Raw genomic sequence first — 16,981 nt, 5'->3', positions numbered from 1 at the left:
GGAAAAGTGCTATTATTCCCACTGTACAGATGAGGAAGGAGGCACAAAGAGGCCTTTTTACCCTTCAGCATTTCACTTAGGCGCAGGTTTTTAAAGATATGTAGGTGTTGCTGCGCTCAGAGTTGCAATGTCTCACTGATTTAGGCACCTAACCCTCATTTTTCAAAAGGGATTTAGGCACTTGGGAGCCTACATCCCACTATCTTTAAAGATCTGGGTCTAAGTGACTTATAGAAGGTTACACAAGAAATCAGTGGTGAATCCGTTTCCCAAGTCCTAGGTTAGTGCCTTAACCACTGGACTATCCTTCTGCTCACTATTATCATAATGTAGCCAACACTTGCTGGCACTTTTGGTCCCCCTTCCTCTACTTTTCATGTCTCTTAGTTTTGAAAGGCAAGATGGGTGACATAATATCTTTGGGCCAACTTCTCTTTGTTTTGTCATTTTTAAGAATGTAAGCTCTTTGGGGCAGATAATGTGCCTTTGTCTTTATTTGGAAAGCATTTCACACATTGCGACTTCCACCAGGTACAAATAATAACCGTTTAAAAGCTGATATTGAATATATTACATTTATATAGCGTCTTCATCCACTATTGAAGTGAAGCTACTAATGGGATGGAACATTGGAGGGGTATATCGGTCGATACTTCCTGACATGAAATGAAGAAGATAATAAATGCAATAACATTCCTCTTGTAGGTTTCAGAGTAGCAGCCGTGTTAGTCGATATTCTCAAAAAGAAAAGGAGTACTTGTGGCACCTTAGAGACTAACCAATTTATTTGAGCATGAGCTTTCATGAGCTACAGCTCACTTCATCGGATGCATTCAGTGGATCCACTGAATTGAGCTGTAGCTCACGAAAGTTTATGCTCAAATAAATTTGTTATTCCTCTTGTAGTCTCAGGTAGGCAAAGAGAATTACCCTCACTGGAATATGACCTGAATAACATGCTAACACTCCCACTATCACAGAAAGTGTCATGAAATATTTAAAGCTAGATTTTCAAAAAGGCAGGTGCTATTGTGTACCTAGTTTGCCTGTGCTGTTACTGTAGTTGCACACGCAACTCTGATATTTACAAAAGCAGATGGTTAGGAATGCCATGAAGTCTAGTGGTATTTTCTCCACAAGTACACACTGCAAGATACAATTTAAACAGAAGAGAAGAATCATAGTCTAGTCCTTAATTGACTGAACATTATGCTGACATAGATACTATATTTTAACCCAACAGAGATTAAGAGGACAATATCACACTTAATTCATGCAAAATGTACATAGTAACACAATAGCTTCCTTGGAGTGAGCAACTTGAGCTTTTTTCTGCACATATTGCCGAAACAGCCAGGAAAGACAATTGACAAGGTTTCCACTTTATCAGCACTAATGTAAGAAAAACAGAGAGAGGCTCACCTGCCATTTATTTGCCTCCTTTCATGGAATATGATGCTTCCTCCTTGCCTGAAATGTCTCTTATGTTACTGCTGGGGCCCCTGAGTCACCTTGAAAAAGATCCAGTGCTACTTCTGTAATCAAGCTTGAGACAACTCTTTAAAATCTCTACGGTCCCTCTCTCTCCCCTGGTCTATAGGTGTGGTTTCATAGAATCTGTGTTACTAGGGGAGTCAGGGCCCTGCTGCTGCTGCTGTTGAGAATAGGTACTACAGTTTGAGGGTCTATCCTGTTTCTGAGGTTAGTGGTCTTGGCTAGTGGGATTAGAAAAAGAGGCCACCTCAGAAAGCATTGCTGCCAATGGGTTTGGGCTCTGAAGGCATCCTGAAGAACTTATATCTGCTATTGCGCCATCTCAGAGGACAGCTGCTGCTGCCTTGGAAAGCCTGAGCTATTCTGAAAAGTTTCCATTTGAAGAAAATTTTTTAAAATGTACGCAATGGCTGCCAGGTATGTGTTTGAGAAAGCACCAGCCTTCCATCATTGGGACCATTATTTAAATGTAGTTAGAACATCAAATTGCAATATTTGTGGTCTTAGGATAGTACGCCGGGGTACCCAAGAAACAGATGTCAATGGTGGTGGTTGTCACCACCATCATTATTAGCCCTCCTGCCCCCCAAAAAGGAAAGAGCATGGATTCAACCACCACAAACAGTGAATTCTACTAATTCTAAACCCCCGCCCCTTTCTAGCTGGCCTGTGACTACATTAAGGATTTAAGTGTCAAACTTAGCCTTAATGTTTCTGAGAACAAATCATTTGTTGAGAAATAGAAAATGAAGCTTTTTTCTTCCAAGAAAACCATGTTGTTTTAAACCTGGGCCATGGACATTCCATTTAAACATAAACGAAGACACCTGGGTGGGTCTAGAGCAGTGGTTCTCAACTGTGGTCCACCGTTTGTTCAGGAAAAGCCCCTGGCATGCCGGTCCAGTTTGTTTACCTGCCGCGTCCGAAGGTTCAGCTGATCGCGGCTCCCACTGGCCGCGGTTCGCCGCCCTGGGCCAATGGGAGTGCGGGAAGCGGCGCAGGCCGAGCGATGTGCCAGCCGCCCTTCCTGCAGCCCCCATTGGCCTGGAACGGCGAACCACAGCCAGTGGGAGCCGCAATCGGCTGAACCTTCAGACGCGGCAGGTAAACAAACTGGACCAGCGTGCCAGGGCCTTTCCCTGAACAAACGGTGGATCACAGTTGAGAACCACTGGTCTAGAGGGAGTAATGAGACAAAATCTAACCTGCTGGCCATCTTGGGCAGTATACAGTGCTCCACATGCCATCCAGGTCCCCCATCCATTGAGATGCAGAACTGGTATATTGTACTAGCAACAGGAGGTAAGAAGCAGACCCCAGTGGCTGTGGAGGAGGAGTCACCTACCCCCAAGGCTGGGAGGCTTATAGCTGCCACATCCAAGAGGCAGCATAGGGTGCTGGTGGTCAGGGATTCCCTGCTGAGGGGGATGGAGGTACCTGACAGGATGTCTCAGGAGATGTACTGCCTGTCTGGCACCTGCATCTGATGGCATGCTGTTCCAGGAAGGGGGACTACTGGGAGGAGATAGGGTCCACTTGGCCAAGAAGGGGAAGAGCATCTTCATGCACCAATTTGCCAACCTAGTGAAGAAGGCTTTAAACTAGGTTCAAAGTGGGCAGGTGATGAAAGCCCACAGGTAAGCGTTAAAAAATGTGACCTTAACAGAGGGCTAGATGTTGGGGGTGGGACACGGAAAATTACAGTAGGGTCATAGAAGCAACAAGAGGAAAATCAGTGGGGGAATCTGCTCAATCGTCTAGACGTCTATTCACAAATGCATGAGTATGGGGAAGAGAGAGGAAGAACTGGAGGTATTAATACGTAAGCTAAATCATGCCTTAATTGGCATCACAGAGCCTTGGTGGGATAAATCTCATAACTGGAGTATTGGAGAAGAGTGGTACAGCTTATTCATGAAGGGCAGGCAGGGAGAAAAGGGAGGAGGTGTTGCATTATACATCAAGAATATATACATTTGTTCTGAGACAGGGCCTGGTGAAATTCATTCTAGGATACTTAAAGAACTAGCTGAAGCAATCTTAGAATGGTTAGCATTTATCTTAGAGAACTCCTGGAGGAATGGTGAGGTCCCAGAGGACTGGAGAAGGGCAACCAATAGTACCTATCTTTAAAATGGGGGAACAAAGAGGACCCAGCCTAACCTCAATACCCAAGAAATTATTAAACAACCAATTTGTAAGCACCTAGAAGATAATAGGGTTATAAGGAATAGACAGCATGGATTTGTCAAGAACAAACCATGCCAAGCCAAACTAATTTCTGTCTTTGACGGGGTCATTAACCTAGTGGATAGGAGGAAGCAGTATATGTGCTATATCTTGATTTTAGTAAGGTCAGCTGGACTGTGTCAAAAACATTGTCATAAACAAACTAGGAAGATGTGCTCTAAATTAAATTACTATAAAGTGGGTGCACAACTCGTTTAAGGACCATACTCAAAGAGTACTCAATGGTCAAACTGGGATGGTTTGTTATCTGTATCTAGTGGGTTCTGCCAGGGTCAGTCCTGGGTCCAGTACTATTCAATATTTTCATTAATGACTTGGATAAAGGGTTGGAAAGTATGCTGATAAAATTTTCAGGTGACACCAAGATTAGAGGGGTTGCAAGCACTTTGGAAGACAGGATTAGAACTCAAAACAACCTTGACAAATCAGAGAATTGGTTTGAAATCCACAAGAAGAAATCAATAAAGACAACATGCAAATACTGCACTTAGGAAGGAAAAATCCAATGTACAACTACAAAATGGGGAACATCTGGCTAGATAGTTGCACTGCTGAAAAGGATCTGTGGGTTATAGTGGATTACAAATTGAATAAGAGTCAACAATGTGATGCAGTTGCAAAAAAAAGCTAATATCATATGGGGTGTCTTAGCAGGAGTATCATATATAAGACATGGGAGGTAAGTGTCCTGCTCTACTTGGCACTGTTGAGGCCTCAGCTCGAGTATGGTGTCCAAGTCTGGGCATCACATTTTAGGAAAGATGTGGACAAATTCAAGAGAGTCCAGAGGAGAGCGACAAAAAGGTAATGGAGCGCTGTCTCTGAATGCAAAGCATGAATTGCATGCTCCAGGACTGGCTGTGCCCAGTGGATGATTTCATCCAGCCCTTGAACGCACATGGAGGATGCCATTTTGTGTCCTCCACACTGCATGACCTCACACGCGTCATACGTGTGAGGTCACGCCACATGGAGGATGCCATTTTGCATGCAAGTATAGAATTGTATGTCTAACTAAAAATGCAACAGCATGCCACTCATAAAAGGTTTATAAAACCTGACCTACAAGGAAAGGTTAAAAAACTGGGTATGTTTAGACTTGAGAAAAGAAGACTGAGTGGGGACTTGATAACAGTGTTCAAATATATTAAGGGCTGTTATAAAGAGGATGGTAGTCAATTGTTCTCCATATCCACTCAAGGTAGAACAAGAAGTAATGGGCTTAATCTGCAGCAAGGGAGATTTAAGTTAAATATTGGGAAAACTTTCTAACTAAAAGAGTAAAGTTCAGGAACTGGGTTCCAAGGGAGATTGTGGAATCCCCATCATTGGAGGTTTTTAAGAACAGATTGGACAAACACCTGTCAGGAATGGGTTTTTTAAAACATTTTAAAACTAAGAGTTTTACTTGGTCCTGCCTCAGCACAGGGCACTGGACTTGATGACCTCACAAGGGCCCTTCCAGTCCTTCATTTCTAAGATGCTATGAGAAAGTGCTGGATAAATGCATGGATTAGCTCTGATCAGAGGTGTCCAAACTTTGTCCACCTGGAGACTATATTGGCAACTTTCCAGGAACCTGACAGCTATGCCTAACATATAAAAATGGGTTAGATTCCAGCTGCTCACAGAGCTGCAGCACACAGAGTGACTATAGATCTCATAGGACAAAGATGGAATATCACCTTCTGGGACTAGTAGTCTTCACAGGCTGCAATTCCATATTAAAGAAACAGTGGATACATTCTGTAACTATGCAGGCTGCATTCTACCCAACAACATATTGTTTTTGCTAGAGATAGTCCCAATCCACTAAATATGGATCTGAGCTCTTGCCCAAATACCAGGAATGTTTGGCTCCACCAACCTAGTTGAGATCATGATAGAAATAACTGCTAGCTGCAAAATTCGGGTCAGATTATTGCTTTGACTTCTGAGCACCTCCAAAGGCTGAGGGATTTTGATTCAGACCCATTTCTAACTTTCACCAAAGGTAGTCTCAAGCCATCAGAGGGAATAAAATGTCAGAAATAGTTTTAAGTTTCTGCTGTTGTGGCTACATATCTTACAAAATACTGCCTACAGTACAGTTGTTAATAATTATCAGTGCAGACATATGCAGGATAAAACTAGAATACTTGAATAGCCTGTGGAATCTTCAGTTGAATATACATACTCCAAGACAGCATCTAGCAGCCCCTGAATAACTTTAAACCAGCCTCGTCTTCTAATACAGTGTGACAAATACTTCCCAATATTCATTTTCTACCTAGAGCTGCAGTGATTTATGAAGGCAAAGAACAAACTGTAGAACACAATGTCCAAACACCATAAATGGGTTAGTTTGTTGTGGTGGATCTCAACCTTTCCATAGCAGACCACCTTGTCGATGTGAGGATCCTCCACTAACTTAGATGGGACTCATTCTCATTTACCAACATTGGAAGAGCAGGGTGGTCCTGATCCCTGACATATGGTCGTGATCCAGCTGGGGTTCATAACTCTCAGACTGAGAACCTCTGACTTAGAGTTGCCTCATATTTTTGTGAAAGCCATTTTCATGAGCCAGAGAGGTGCATTGAGATCTTAAAGCAAGATCTGTCCTTTCAGCGTTAATAGAAATTGTAGCCATTTATGACTACATGACTGCAAATACACGGTTTGCATACTGCCATTTTGGGGAACTGGTAAATTTTCCACATAGCTCGATCAGTGCTTGACTTTGGAAGGGCTTTATTCTAATAAACTTGGAAAAGTATTTGGTACTCAACTACCTATGTACAACAGGACCAGGAGTCTATAAATAAAGGGAAGAAACAGCAGTAAAAACAGATTTTCTAATGTCATAGAAACTGATATTAAAATGATAATAAAAATATTTTTCAATTTGAAAGCCTTACGCAGATCCAAGTTTATTATTCACTGTGGCATCATGTTCAATTTTCACCTCATATCTAGGCTTGGAAGGATTAGGTTTTTTTTAAAAACAGTAAATGTCAGCAAACATCAGTTTCACACACAAACTGATGAAAAATATTTCCATTGATAAGAAAAATGCTACTTGAGAACGTATAAGAGTTTGATTTAAGAATGTTTACTTTGTATATTTTGACATGTGATTTGACAAATTGTATTTTAACAGTTATAAAGCTTTAACTTTCTGAATCTCAGCATCTCCTATCTGTGATGCTAGCAGACCAGGTGCCAGCTTGTGCCAACATCCCCATGTCTCAGCTGAACACTGACAAATACACAGCTGGCATCAGTTTGGCTCATCTGTGTGTCAGTATTGTTAAAATAGGTATTCGAATAATAAGAATGTGTTTAGGGTTTAGACATTAGACTTTATTGACTGCTTGGGAGTTGTTGCATGCATTAATCTCACTCATAACATCCATATCCCATACTGTAAGGTAATATTTGAGCAGTTGTATTGGGAGTCTCTCTGACTATGTAAATCACCAGGCATGAGAGAGACATTAACTAGTGTGAAGTGCTGAACTCCAACAGGAGGTGTTACTCCCTTCCCAAAAAGAAAGGTCCATTGATACCGGATGGACAATTGTGGAACGTTGCAACTGGAATTTTCCTATGTGCCATCGATAAATGGACAAAATACTTTTGGTGTTATTCTGCTTCCTCTCTGTGAAGATGAGTCATTCAAGGGATTTGTCCCATCAGCTGAGCTTTGCAACCAAAAGCTTGTGGGATGAAGAGAATAAAACCCCTAACAAGAAGGAACTGATTATACTGCTTGGACTCTGGAGAGCAAGGTGTTTCTAGGCATAAGCAAGAGATCCCCAGCTGCTCAGCCTGGGTTAGCCCTCAAGGACATATAGTGATTGCTGATTATAGAAGCTTCTATTATCTTTTGAAACTTAAGATTGTAACACATTTGTGTTTCTATGTTTACCTGCTTCAACCTTGTAAATAACTTTCATTTCCTTTTCTTAGTTAATAAATTGTTTGAGAGCTTATTATAGGATTGGCTACAAGTGTTGTCTTTGGAGTGAGATCTGAAGTGAAATTGACATGTGGTAAGTGACTGGTCCTTTGGAACCGGGAGTAACCTGAATATTGCTGTGATTCTTGGTGTAAGGGACCAGCTATCACGAAGGCATGCTTACCTGGAGGGTGACATAACTCAGAGTACCGGAGGGGACTGTCTATGACCCCATGTTAAGATTGTTATAGTGCTTGAGGAGTTTACACTTGACAATTGGTTGGTGAAATGTAAGTATAGCCCTCACAACCAATTTTGGGTTTGTGCCCTGGTTCCTAACAGTCTGTCCTGAGGTTGGTTCTCATGCTCTAGAGTCACTGCGGGCAGCGTTATGTGGTCATTAAATAATTATTGTCTGTGTGACACTGTACCTCAGGGGAGCACCCCAAAACTGCCATATTCATCATTTGTATATAATTGTGATATTTCAGATAAAGCATGCCATGTGAGGTATCATTGGAAAGGTTATGATCCACTGAAACCCACTGTTGCCTCTAAATATGTATATCATTAATGCATATGAAGTTATGAGAATTGTGTTATATGATTGTCACTAAAATATGCTGTGGATTTGGGAAGTGCCCAGATACTAGCTCCCCAATGACAATAACCGGGGGATAGCCAAACCCCGGGTGGATGTCAAAACAACCATCAACAGCCACTGTTCAGCAAGCAAGTTACAATTCAATGACTCACTTGCACAAGGCTATACCAGGGGAATCGCTCAACCTTGCCTGGTGACTCAGCAATGCCCATCAGACTTGCCTGGACTCGTATTCTCCAGCACATGGACTAAGGGTATAAAACAGAACACAGCGGCCACATGCTTGGCCTTTTCTCCTCCGCCCACCTATGCTGCAAGCAACAAGGACGCTGAGAAGACTGATGACTTCAACAGAGGAGACTGGTCCAGGTTTAAGAGACAGACGTGTATATTAAGGACTGTAAGATCCAATGGGGTGAGAACATTGCTTAATCTAAATTGGTCTAGTGTGATAAGAGTTAAGGTTTAGACTGCGTGCTTATATTTTCTTTTGCTCTGACTTTTAGCTTATCACTTAAAATCTATCTTTTGTAATCAATAAACTTGTTTTACTATTTATCTTTACCACTGAGTTTGCCTGAAGTGTTTGGTAAGACTGGTGTCAGACATGCCAAAGCCATGGAAAAAATTGGGCTTGTTTTGGGCTTAATTGGCTTGTGAGTTGCTTGTTGGCTAGTTTTTGGCTTGTAGCTTGTTGCTTCTTTTTTTTTTGATCGGCTCCCAGCAAGCAGGGGCAAGAGTGGGGCAAGCAGGAGTAAGGGGGGGGAGAGAGTCACGGGTGCACAGCAGGCCCACCACAGTCCCAGACTGCACACGAGGGGATCTAATCACATAGAGTGTTGGGGTTCTTAGGAATTGGCTTGTTTTGGCCTTGTTTTGAAATGGGATTAGCTTGATTTTTGGCTTATTGTGAAAGTCAGGGTGTGAAAGTTGTGTGAAACTGTGGCTAGCGTATGTCCACTTTCCATTGATGAAACTTGCATTGCTCAAGAAGGGGTCTTAAACAGTGCAAGATGGTATATTCCTGAGGTACAAGGCTGAGAGCTGGGGGATTTGGCTGGTGCCTTTCTCTGTGTGATTCATGAGTGGCTCTGGGAGCATTCATGCAATCTAGCTGGGTGTGGGGCTCCACATGCAGTTGTGCTGAGTGATCACAGGGCCTGGAGGGGTTTGCTGCTTGTCACTAGCAGGAAAGCATTGTGAGAGACAGCCCAGGCTGGAGAGTTAAGGGGGCACAGCGGTCCCAGCGGTCCCAGGCTGCACCCCAGGGATCCTGTCCCGGTCTGAGCCCCCTAGTGCTTGACCTGCGCCATAATTTCCCCAAACCATGAAAATTGAAATTGATAAAAATAAAATGCTTAAAAATAAACACTGATATTAACCATCAAAATTATTTAAAAAATAAAAATTGAATTCTGCCAGGCCTAGTCAGTGTTATGCCAGAACTTTACACACTATCATGGGTTGTATCAAACCATGTGTCTTCTCAGAAAAATGCAACTGATCAAAATATATACCAAGCTCAAGCAAATTTTAGACAATTTTCTGAAAGAGGTTTTGATTATATTAATTTTTATGTAGGCCAGGTTAGCTTTAGTTTATATTTATTTGAGGAGGAAAAAAATACTGGACCAGCAATGTACATGTGAACCTTTTTCTTAAAACAAACAAACAAACAAAAATTAAAGGTAGAGAAGAAACATATAAAAGATATGGCACTTACATATCATCTTAAAACAAAAACAAAACACAACTGGTAGTTCCAGTGGTGTCTGTGGCATGCATTAGGAGCCTAAAAGTTACAAGTGGATTTTATCCAAGCTCTTAAAAGTGAGCTCTTTGGGTCCTGACTCCAAATGACTAGTTTGGGGTTTGTTTGTTTTTCAATAAAGAGAAGAAAAGGGGGGAAAGAATGTTATTCCTAGTAAGTTCTTTTAAAACAAGCACAAGCACTCATTTTTGGGGACAGCTTGAGTCAGATATTACCCCCCAATTTCAGACTCAAAGTGGTTTGGCAAGAAAAGCCAATGGAAAAATTGCTCATAATGTCCACGTTCCCATTAAATTCTACAGTTTGCTCTGCAAACCAATGGAATGTACATATCATAGTAAAAAAAAAAAAAAAAAAAAAAAGACCAATAGTGGAAAAGAAGCTCTAAGACATTATTATCCCTGGCCCGTCCCAAGAGTGAAGCATATAAAAAGAATCTTCTGGTTATGGCAGCTTCGTGTCCACATCTGTGAATGGGATTTCTTTGCCATAGGAAAGACTTTGAAAATGAATGACTATTTGAGGACATTCAGCTCCAGGTCAGTCTCCTGGCAGCCCTTCTCCTTAGGGCATAACTACAAAAAGAAGGAAGAATCCCATTTCAAACATATAGGGCTACCAACCAGTGTTGTGTAAGATTTGTAAGGATGGATGTTTTGGGAAGTTTGGAATTGTCACTGGCTTCAATGCAGCCCAGTAACTGAAAGTCCTTAACATTTTATGGTTGTTTGTCCTTGTCTGTGAAATAGTCTTGGTGATCTCAGACCAATCCCTACTGGACTGATGGCTACTCGTGAAAAACCACTACCGTGATTGGCATCCTTGTTGCCATTCACAACAGAGGCCAAGCACGGATCAAAAGAGTGAGGACGCTGAAGTATCTTCTCACCCATAGAGCTGGTTCACGAGTGAGGTAATACTTTCATTGACCATTCTGTACCTACTCTGTGAACAAACAGGGGGCTGCACCCAGACCTAGCTTTTACAAACCCTTATTTTGTGGCATTATAGTAACATGATAGAAAGACTCATGCACCACAAATTCCTTATATTTTGTATCATGTCATTACTAACAAATTTATTTGGGCATAAGCTTTCATGGGCTAAAACCCACTTCATCAGATGCATCTGATGAAGTGGGTTTTAGCCCATGAAAGCTTATGCCCAAATAAATTTGTTAGTAATGACATGGTGCAAAATACCCTAAAACCCACTTCATCAGATGTATCTAATGAAGTGGGTTTTAGCCCATGAAAGCTTATGCCCAAATAAATTTGTTTGTCTCTAAGGTGCCACAAGGACTCCTAGTTGTTTTTGCTGATACAGACTAACATGGCTACCACTCTGAAATGTGTCATTACTGTGGCTTAGTGCTGCTCTTCTCCCTTTGGGCTACTACTCTATGGAGTTGATGGACAGCAGGATTACAACATCAGGGATGAATCAACCAAACATCAGCCTCCCCTCTTCTCTCCTCCCACCTACTCGTGCCCCAGTGCTGGGAGTGGCTTCAGTGAGAGTTTTGTCTGCATGAAGAGTGCAGGGGTTGGACCCAAGATTTAATCTCTCCTTGAGCAGCTGAGGGTAAGTAGTGTAAATACACTACATTGCTGCTTTGTTTACTGAGGTTCCCATGTTTAATCTGAAAACCCCAAACTTTAATTTCATTGCCGGCTTTCCATGGACAACCTCCAGCTCAAAGCTGAAGAGAGAAGAGAATTTCCTCTGGGATTTTTGACAGCCATGAGAAATTACAAGAGATGCATACTAATGCAAGGGAACTTGCTTGCTGCCATCCAAGTGCCTCAGGTGGCCGTTAGATACGTGGGCACAGGAGCTGATTTCCCAAAGCAGGTGGCAATGTGACCTGCCAACAAACAAAGGAGCAAGAAGAAACCTTCCATTTCCCCCTCTTCTTTTATATTTGCAGCAAATTAGCATGCTGGAAAGCAGATGGGGAAAAGGAGAGGTAGAGATACATTTAGGGGTGAAGTAAGGGCAACAGGGCTGCATAGGAGAAGGGGAAGGGCCCTGTAGGTACTTATAGCTGGAGAAAGTGTGGGTTGTGTGTGCAGTTGGAAAAGGGGCAGGGAGGGCCTGCTCCAAAGCCCAGTGAAGTCAATAGGAGTCTTTGCAGGGACTTCAGTGAATTTTGGCTCAGGGCGTGTGTGTTCATGAGCGTGTTTTAGCAGGTGTCTTCTGGGCCATCACATCTGCTTTAAAAAACAAACAAACAAACAAACAAACCAAAAACAGGCACCAGCAATAAGCCTCCAAAGAAAACCCTTTGCTACCGTGCCCCCAGCTGGCACCGCTTCGGCTGGCGTTCCCACACCCGTCCTTCGAGCTGGCCGTACCTACTGCTCTCAGGCTGGGAACAGATGAAAGCAAACAGTGATCACGGACAAAATACGTCGGCATCGGAGCATTTTTAAGCAGCAACGTGTTTGCCTTTGAGAAGGGGGAGCGGAGCCGTTTGCGGGCCTCCAGTCTCCCTCCCGCACTTAAAACCCCCAACCCCCCCGCCCCGCCCCCCTTGACAGGGAGCAGGGGAGGGGCTCGCCCTCTGCTGTGAATGCGGAGCCGCGCTCCAGGCTCGGACTCCCCGGCCCGGCCAGTGCCGCGCGTCCCCCCCGAGCCCGGCTCCGCGCCGAGCCCGCGCCGCTCTCCTGCTGGTGGGCCAGGCCACGGCGCCTCTGTGAGTCACCCCCCTCCGCCAGCGCGGCCAGCGCCTCTCCGGGAGGAGGGGAGAGGCGGCTCCCAAGGACGGATCCGCGCCGCCCCAGAAGGGATGGCGGCTGGACTTGACAGTGGGTCTAGTCCATGGCAAAGAGGCCCCCCCCCCTCCCGCCCCAAAGTGGCTGCTTTCGTCACCAGCGCACGGGGCCATCTAAACCGAGCCACTCAATCCGCGCTCGAGGCCGGTTCCTTTCTCCGGGGCGCAGGTTTCCACGGGGTGCGCCCACGCTCGGCTTTCCTCGGGAGACTCGCCCGCGGCCCTCGTGTGCCGACGGCTGCTTTGCGAAGCCGAGCACAGAAAGGAGTCGCCCAAATGCAGCCGTGTCCACTGGTCGGCCTCTGCCAAGCAGTGGGGATTTTTGCAGCAAGCGGGCCACGGCTTGAGAGGGGTTTGAGGCACTTCCACGGCAGGAAACGGGGGGAATTTCGTGACGTTCAGACTAGATTAATCACCTGGCGCTAGTTTATATTGAGCCGCTAGTGCCTTAGCCCCTCACGAACTCGGTTACCGCGACAAGTCACGATCGGGCCCAGAGACATGAGTCTCTGTGAAACTAACGTGCTTCATTTCCAGAGCTGGGCGCTTCCTTGGGCGAGACAGCAGTTAACTTTCCTAGACCGGGCCCTTCACACAGGGTCTGCTCCTCTCCGCTGGTTTTCCTGCCAACACGTTACCGCTTCAGCGGCTACCGCTCCGCATGCGAGTGTTTCTATCTAATCCGGATTACTCACACCCTCCTTCGCTCTCCCATACACACGTACACAGGAGACTCACCAGAGAGGCTGGCCCTGAGCTGGGAAAGCCCTGAGCGCCGTTTGTATTGAATCAGGCGGCTAGTAGTTGCAAAAAGGAGGGACGATCTTTTCTAGAGAGCTCTGTGTCCTCTAAACAGCTGCTAGGCTCAAGCCACGCCAGCGCCTGTGCCTATTGCCCGGTCCCCGCCCCCTCTCCCATGTCCCGCACGGATAATTACTGCCTAGCCCTGCGGTTCCCCTGGGGGGAGGAAGAGACGCCGATTCAACCTTTCTGCAATCTACACAGCCAGGCTGTCCCACGCCTCCGAGCCCCGGTAGAGCTTGGCACGTTCAAAGCCTCCAAGCTCTTTTGTGAAGCGAGAGGGGAAAAAAAATCTCAGCTGGGCTCGGTGAAATTGCAGTTTTCTTCTCCCACAGCCCGGCCACGCCGAGCGCAAATCCCATCTTCATGACACCAAGCAGGCTCCTCCCCCACACGGCTCCCTTAACCCTTCCTTCGCTCCCCCTGGGGAACCCTCCCCGCGCCGCTTTCCCTGCTCCGAGGTGGGCTTGTGGTTTTTAAAGCCACCCTCCGGGCGCACGCGTTAGCAAAAAGGTCCCAGGGACCGTGCAGTTCAGAGGCGATCCCAACTCCCAGTCGCCCAGAGGCTGCCCCCTGCACCAACGGGAAATAAACAGAGCCGAGTGCATTCAATCAGCTCTAAGGTAAATTCTAGGTTGGGCGTACACGATACTTAAACCAAATGATAACACGGTGCGCATCACACTGGAAACCCGAGGGGAGGCATATAGAAAAATGAAAGGGAAAGGAAAGACAAATGAAGGATTACCTGTCCGCTTGGTTATTGGAGATTATAGCAACATCAAACATGAACCAGCCCAAGAACTATTTTGTTACTTTAAAAAATTGCACATAAACCATGGAAACCCCAGCCTGTAAGAGGTAAATTAAGGGTTAATCACACAAGGGGTTAGTAAGCAAGACTCCTCTGATGATGAAAGTCCCCCTGGCTGAGTTTTTACAGGAGATCTGTTTAGACAAATTTTGATCGCCTGTCCCGGAGCTCTTCAAACCAAGCCTGAAAGTTTCTGTACCTTCCACAGGCGAGGTTCTAGCAGTGGAAAACTTCCTACCTTGAGATCCTTGAGCTGAGCTTATTGGAGCAGAAACACACAAACACTGAACATTGCAGCTGGCCCTTAGGAAAGACCTACAAAGAAGTATCTGAAGGAATATAGAGAGCGCGCGCGAGAGAGCATAGAATTGTGAGGACCCTACCTTGATCCATAGACCTCATGATGTGGTGGTAATGTACCAGCCTGCAGGCAGCTTCTCTCTGCATTAGGAATTTTTTAAAAATTACTCAGTGGCAGTGGGGAAAAAAATCTTCTTTAAACCATATTCAACCCAGGCTGCCCGAAGAGAGGCAACCCCCGTTGCTTGCCTGCCCTTGGTGGCGTTGGGGGTGCAAAGCGGGATCCGAATCGGGCTGAGTGTGTTCCTGAAGTGAAGTCAGTTCTCTGCTCTGAGATGTGGGTTACTAGAGAGGGAAAGGCCACTTCCTTCCCTGCTCCGAGTGTTTATAGTCTTTGAATGCTGTAAAATAACGGGATTCCCTCACTGTTTCCTCCTGTTTATCCCAGTGCCATGGAAACCCCTGGATCGCCTCCATCTCCCAAACTGAGGGCTTTCCTGCAAACTTCACACTCAGGAATCCATGACGTCTCCCAGCTCCGGGCCAAGGCAGCTCTGTGGCTTTTCTCAGTCTGCAGCACAAGCACTTAATTGTTGAGCCGAAAGTTACAGAGCGAGAGAGGAATATGGGTGATGTTACAAATCCCAGTGTGTGTGTTTTTAAACAAAACTTGCAGGCACTGCAAAAGCTTTCTAAGCAACGGGGCTTCTGTGCAGCTTTCTCTCTTCCCAGCCGAGAAGCTTAAGCTGCTGCTTTTTTACCTTTTCCATAAAAACATTCAGAAAACTCAACTTCCCGTCTCTCATTTAAAGTCCTTGAAATTTGCCAGCGCCCTAATAATATCCATCTTGTTATTGGCACAGGCTTTAGCTCCTCATTGGCACTGGCTCGATCCTTCAGTCAATAAATATGGCTAGTGTCATTTCACAAATCTCTCTCTGTCTCTATTTTTAGATCTGTGTCTGTGTGTGTGTGTGTGGGCGGGGGAGGGGGGAGCAGCCCCATGGATTTCCATTGATACACGTGGATCTTAGCAAGAATGAAATAGCCAAGGAAGCCTCTGAAACCAAGACAACCTCTGTATGTTTACACGGACTATATATAAACAGGAAAATAAAGTAAAAGAAAACAGGAAAATAAAGCCCAAGATGTCATGACCTTGTTGGTGGCTTACAATGTATAGTTTTCACTGTTATATTAACAGGCTTCCCTGGGTTCTTTAATGGGAATTAGAGCCTGCACTCAGATGGCATTTTTTTTCCCATAAGAGATCAAGAGTTCAGAAATCAAAAGTGCTTAATGTGCAGGTTGCCACCCTCCCCCGGTGTTTGTCTCTAATCCAATCAAGCAGTGAAATGTACATTAAATACAAGTTGCTGCCGAGGTCAGATAGAATCGTGGGTAGCAATAGAGAGTGAGTCACTTTTTTTGCAGATGGACTTGGACTTCACTTGCCTGGAGGGCTGGCTGGCACCGGCGGGACATTTCCATTTTTCACTCTCTCAGTCCCACATCGACTCGAAGGAGGTGTCACAATCAAACTTTCTGCTGCTCTAGTTTGTTGTCTTGCAGGCTAGCAACTGCCGGCAGGCCAGGGAAACAAGCACACCTCACTTTCCTAGCCTTTGTCATTTTTGGACCCACTCAGGCGGAAATACATGGTACCTTCCTCAGCCCCATTAGTGTCTGTTATGTAACCTACGACTTCCACTGAACTCTCAAAGCACCTAGCAGTGAGCATGAGAGGCAGGGAGTCTGGGCCACCATTGGGGAATCCATCTTAACTTCATTCAATTAAGGTGCACCAAGTTTATAGAATCAGAGATTCAGAAGGCTGGTACTGTATGTTCTGCAGTTGCTTGAGGATTAAGGCTGTGTCCCCACACGGAACACCTGGGGACTTCCCATTGTTTCCTTCAATTCTCCACACATTCATTTTTTTAAGCTTGTCGTGCTCAGTTTCAAGTCACTTACTCAGTGCCCTGAATGCAACTATGAACCTAGCCACTGAAACGATCACTGTTTTAATAAAGGACTGAAGGAGAAGGAGGGAAACACTGTTCGCAGGGAAGCCATGAAGAAACAAAATGGCATCCAGATTTGTTGTCCCACACCGACTTGATAATTCTAGACAGAATGAAGTAAAACTGTTTTATGAGCACAGATCCTTCTCAAAAATGTTAGCATCTACTTCATCATTTGGGCAGGGCCTATGCGGCCATCAAAGT

General features: G+C 44.9%; 1 protein-coding gene and 1 long non-coding RNA gene across 5 annotated transcripts in view; one reads left to right on the top strand and one right to left on the bottom strand.

The window, feature by feature from the left end:
- NFATC2 (nuclear factor of activated T cells 2) overlaps nucleotides 1-15,208 on the bottom strand; it is a 135,585-nt gene extending 120,377 nt beyond the window's left edge. For 2 of the 3 annotated variants that reach the window (XM_075118766.1, XM_048820353.2), the window contains exon 1: nucleotides 14,837-15,208. In XM_075118766.1, the coding sequence (XP_074974867.1) occupies nucleotides 14,837-14,900 (64 nt within the window). In that variant the 5' untranslated portion in view covers nucleotides 14,901-15,208. Of the gene's footprint in view, nucleotides 1-13,576; nucleotides 13,637-14,836 lie in introns of those variants that run through there. The other variant, XM_075118767.1, reaches the window with a different exon arrangement.
- Nucleotides 14,071-15,684, top strand: LOC142068811 (uncharacterized). 2 transcript variants are annotated; one of them, XR_012664697.1, is made up of 2 exons: nucleotides 14,071-14,262; nucleotides 15,202-15,684. It is a non-coding gene; the product is annotated as an uncharacterized LOC142068811 (long non-coding RNA). The 2 variants fall into 2 exon arrangements; XR_012664698.1 differs by lacking the exon at nucleotides 14,071-14,262 and adding an exon at nucleotides 14,439-14,864.
- Nucleotides 15,685-16,981: the final 1,297 nt, after the last annotated feature.

The sequence above is a fragment of the Caretta caretta genome, chromosome 13 (genome assembly GCF_965140235.1).
Source record: "Caretta caretta isolate rCarCar2 chromosome 13, rCarCar1.hap1, whole genome shotgun sequence".
NCBI classification, from domain to species: Eukaryota; Metazoa; Chordata; order Testudines; family Cheloniidae; genus Caretta; species Caretta caretta.
This window is presented reverse-complemented; position numbering and strand designations above follow the sequence as displayed.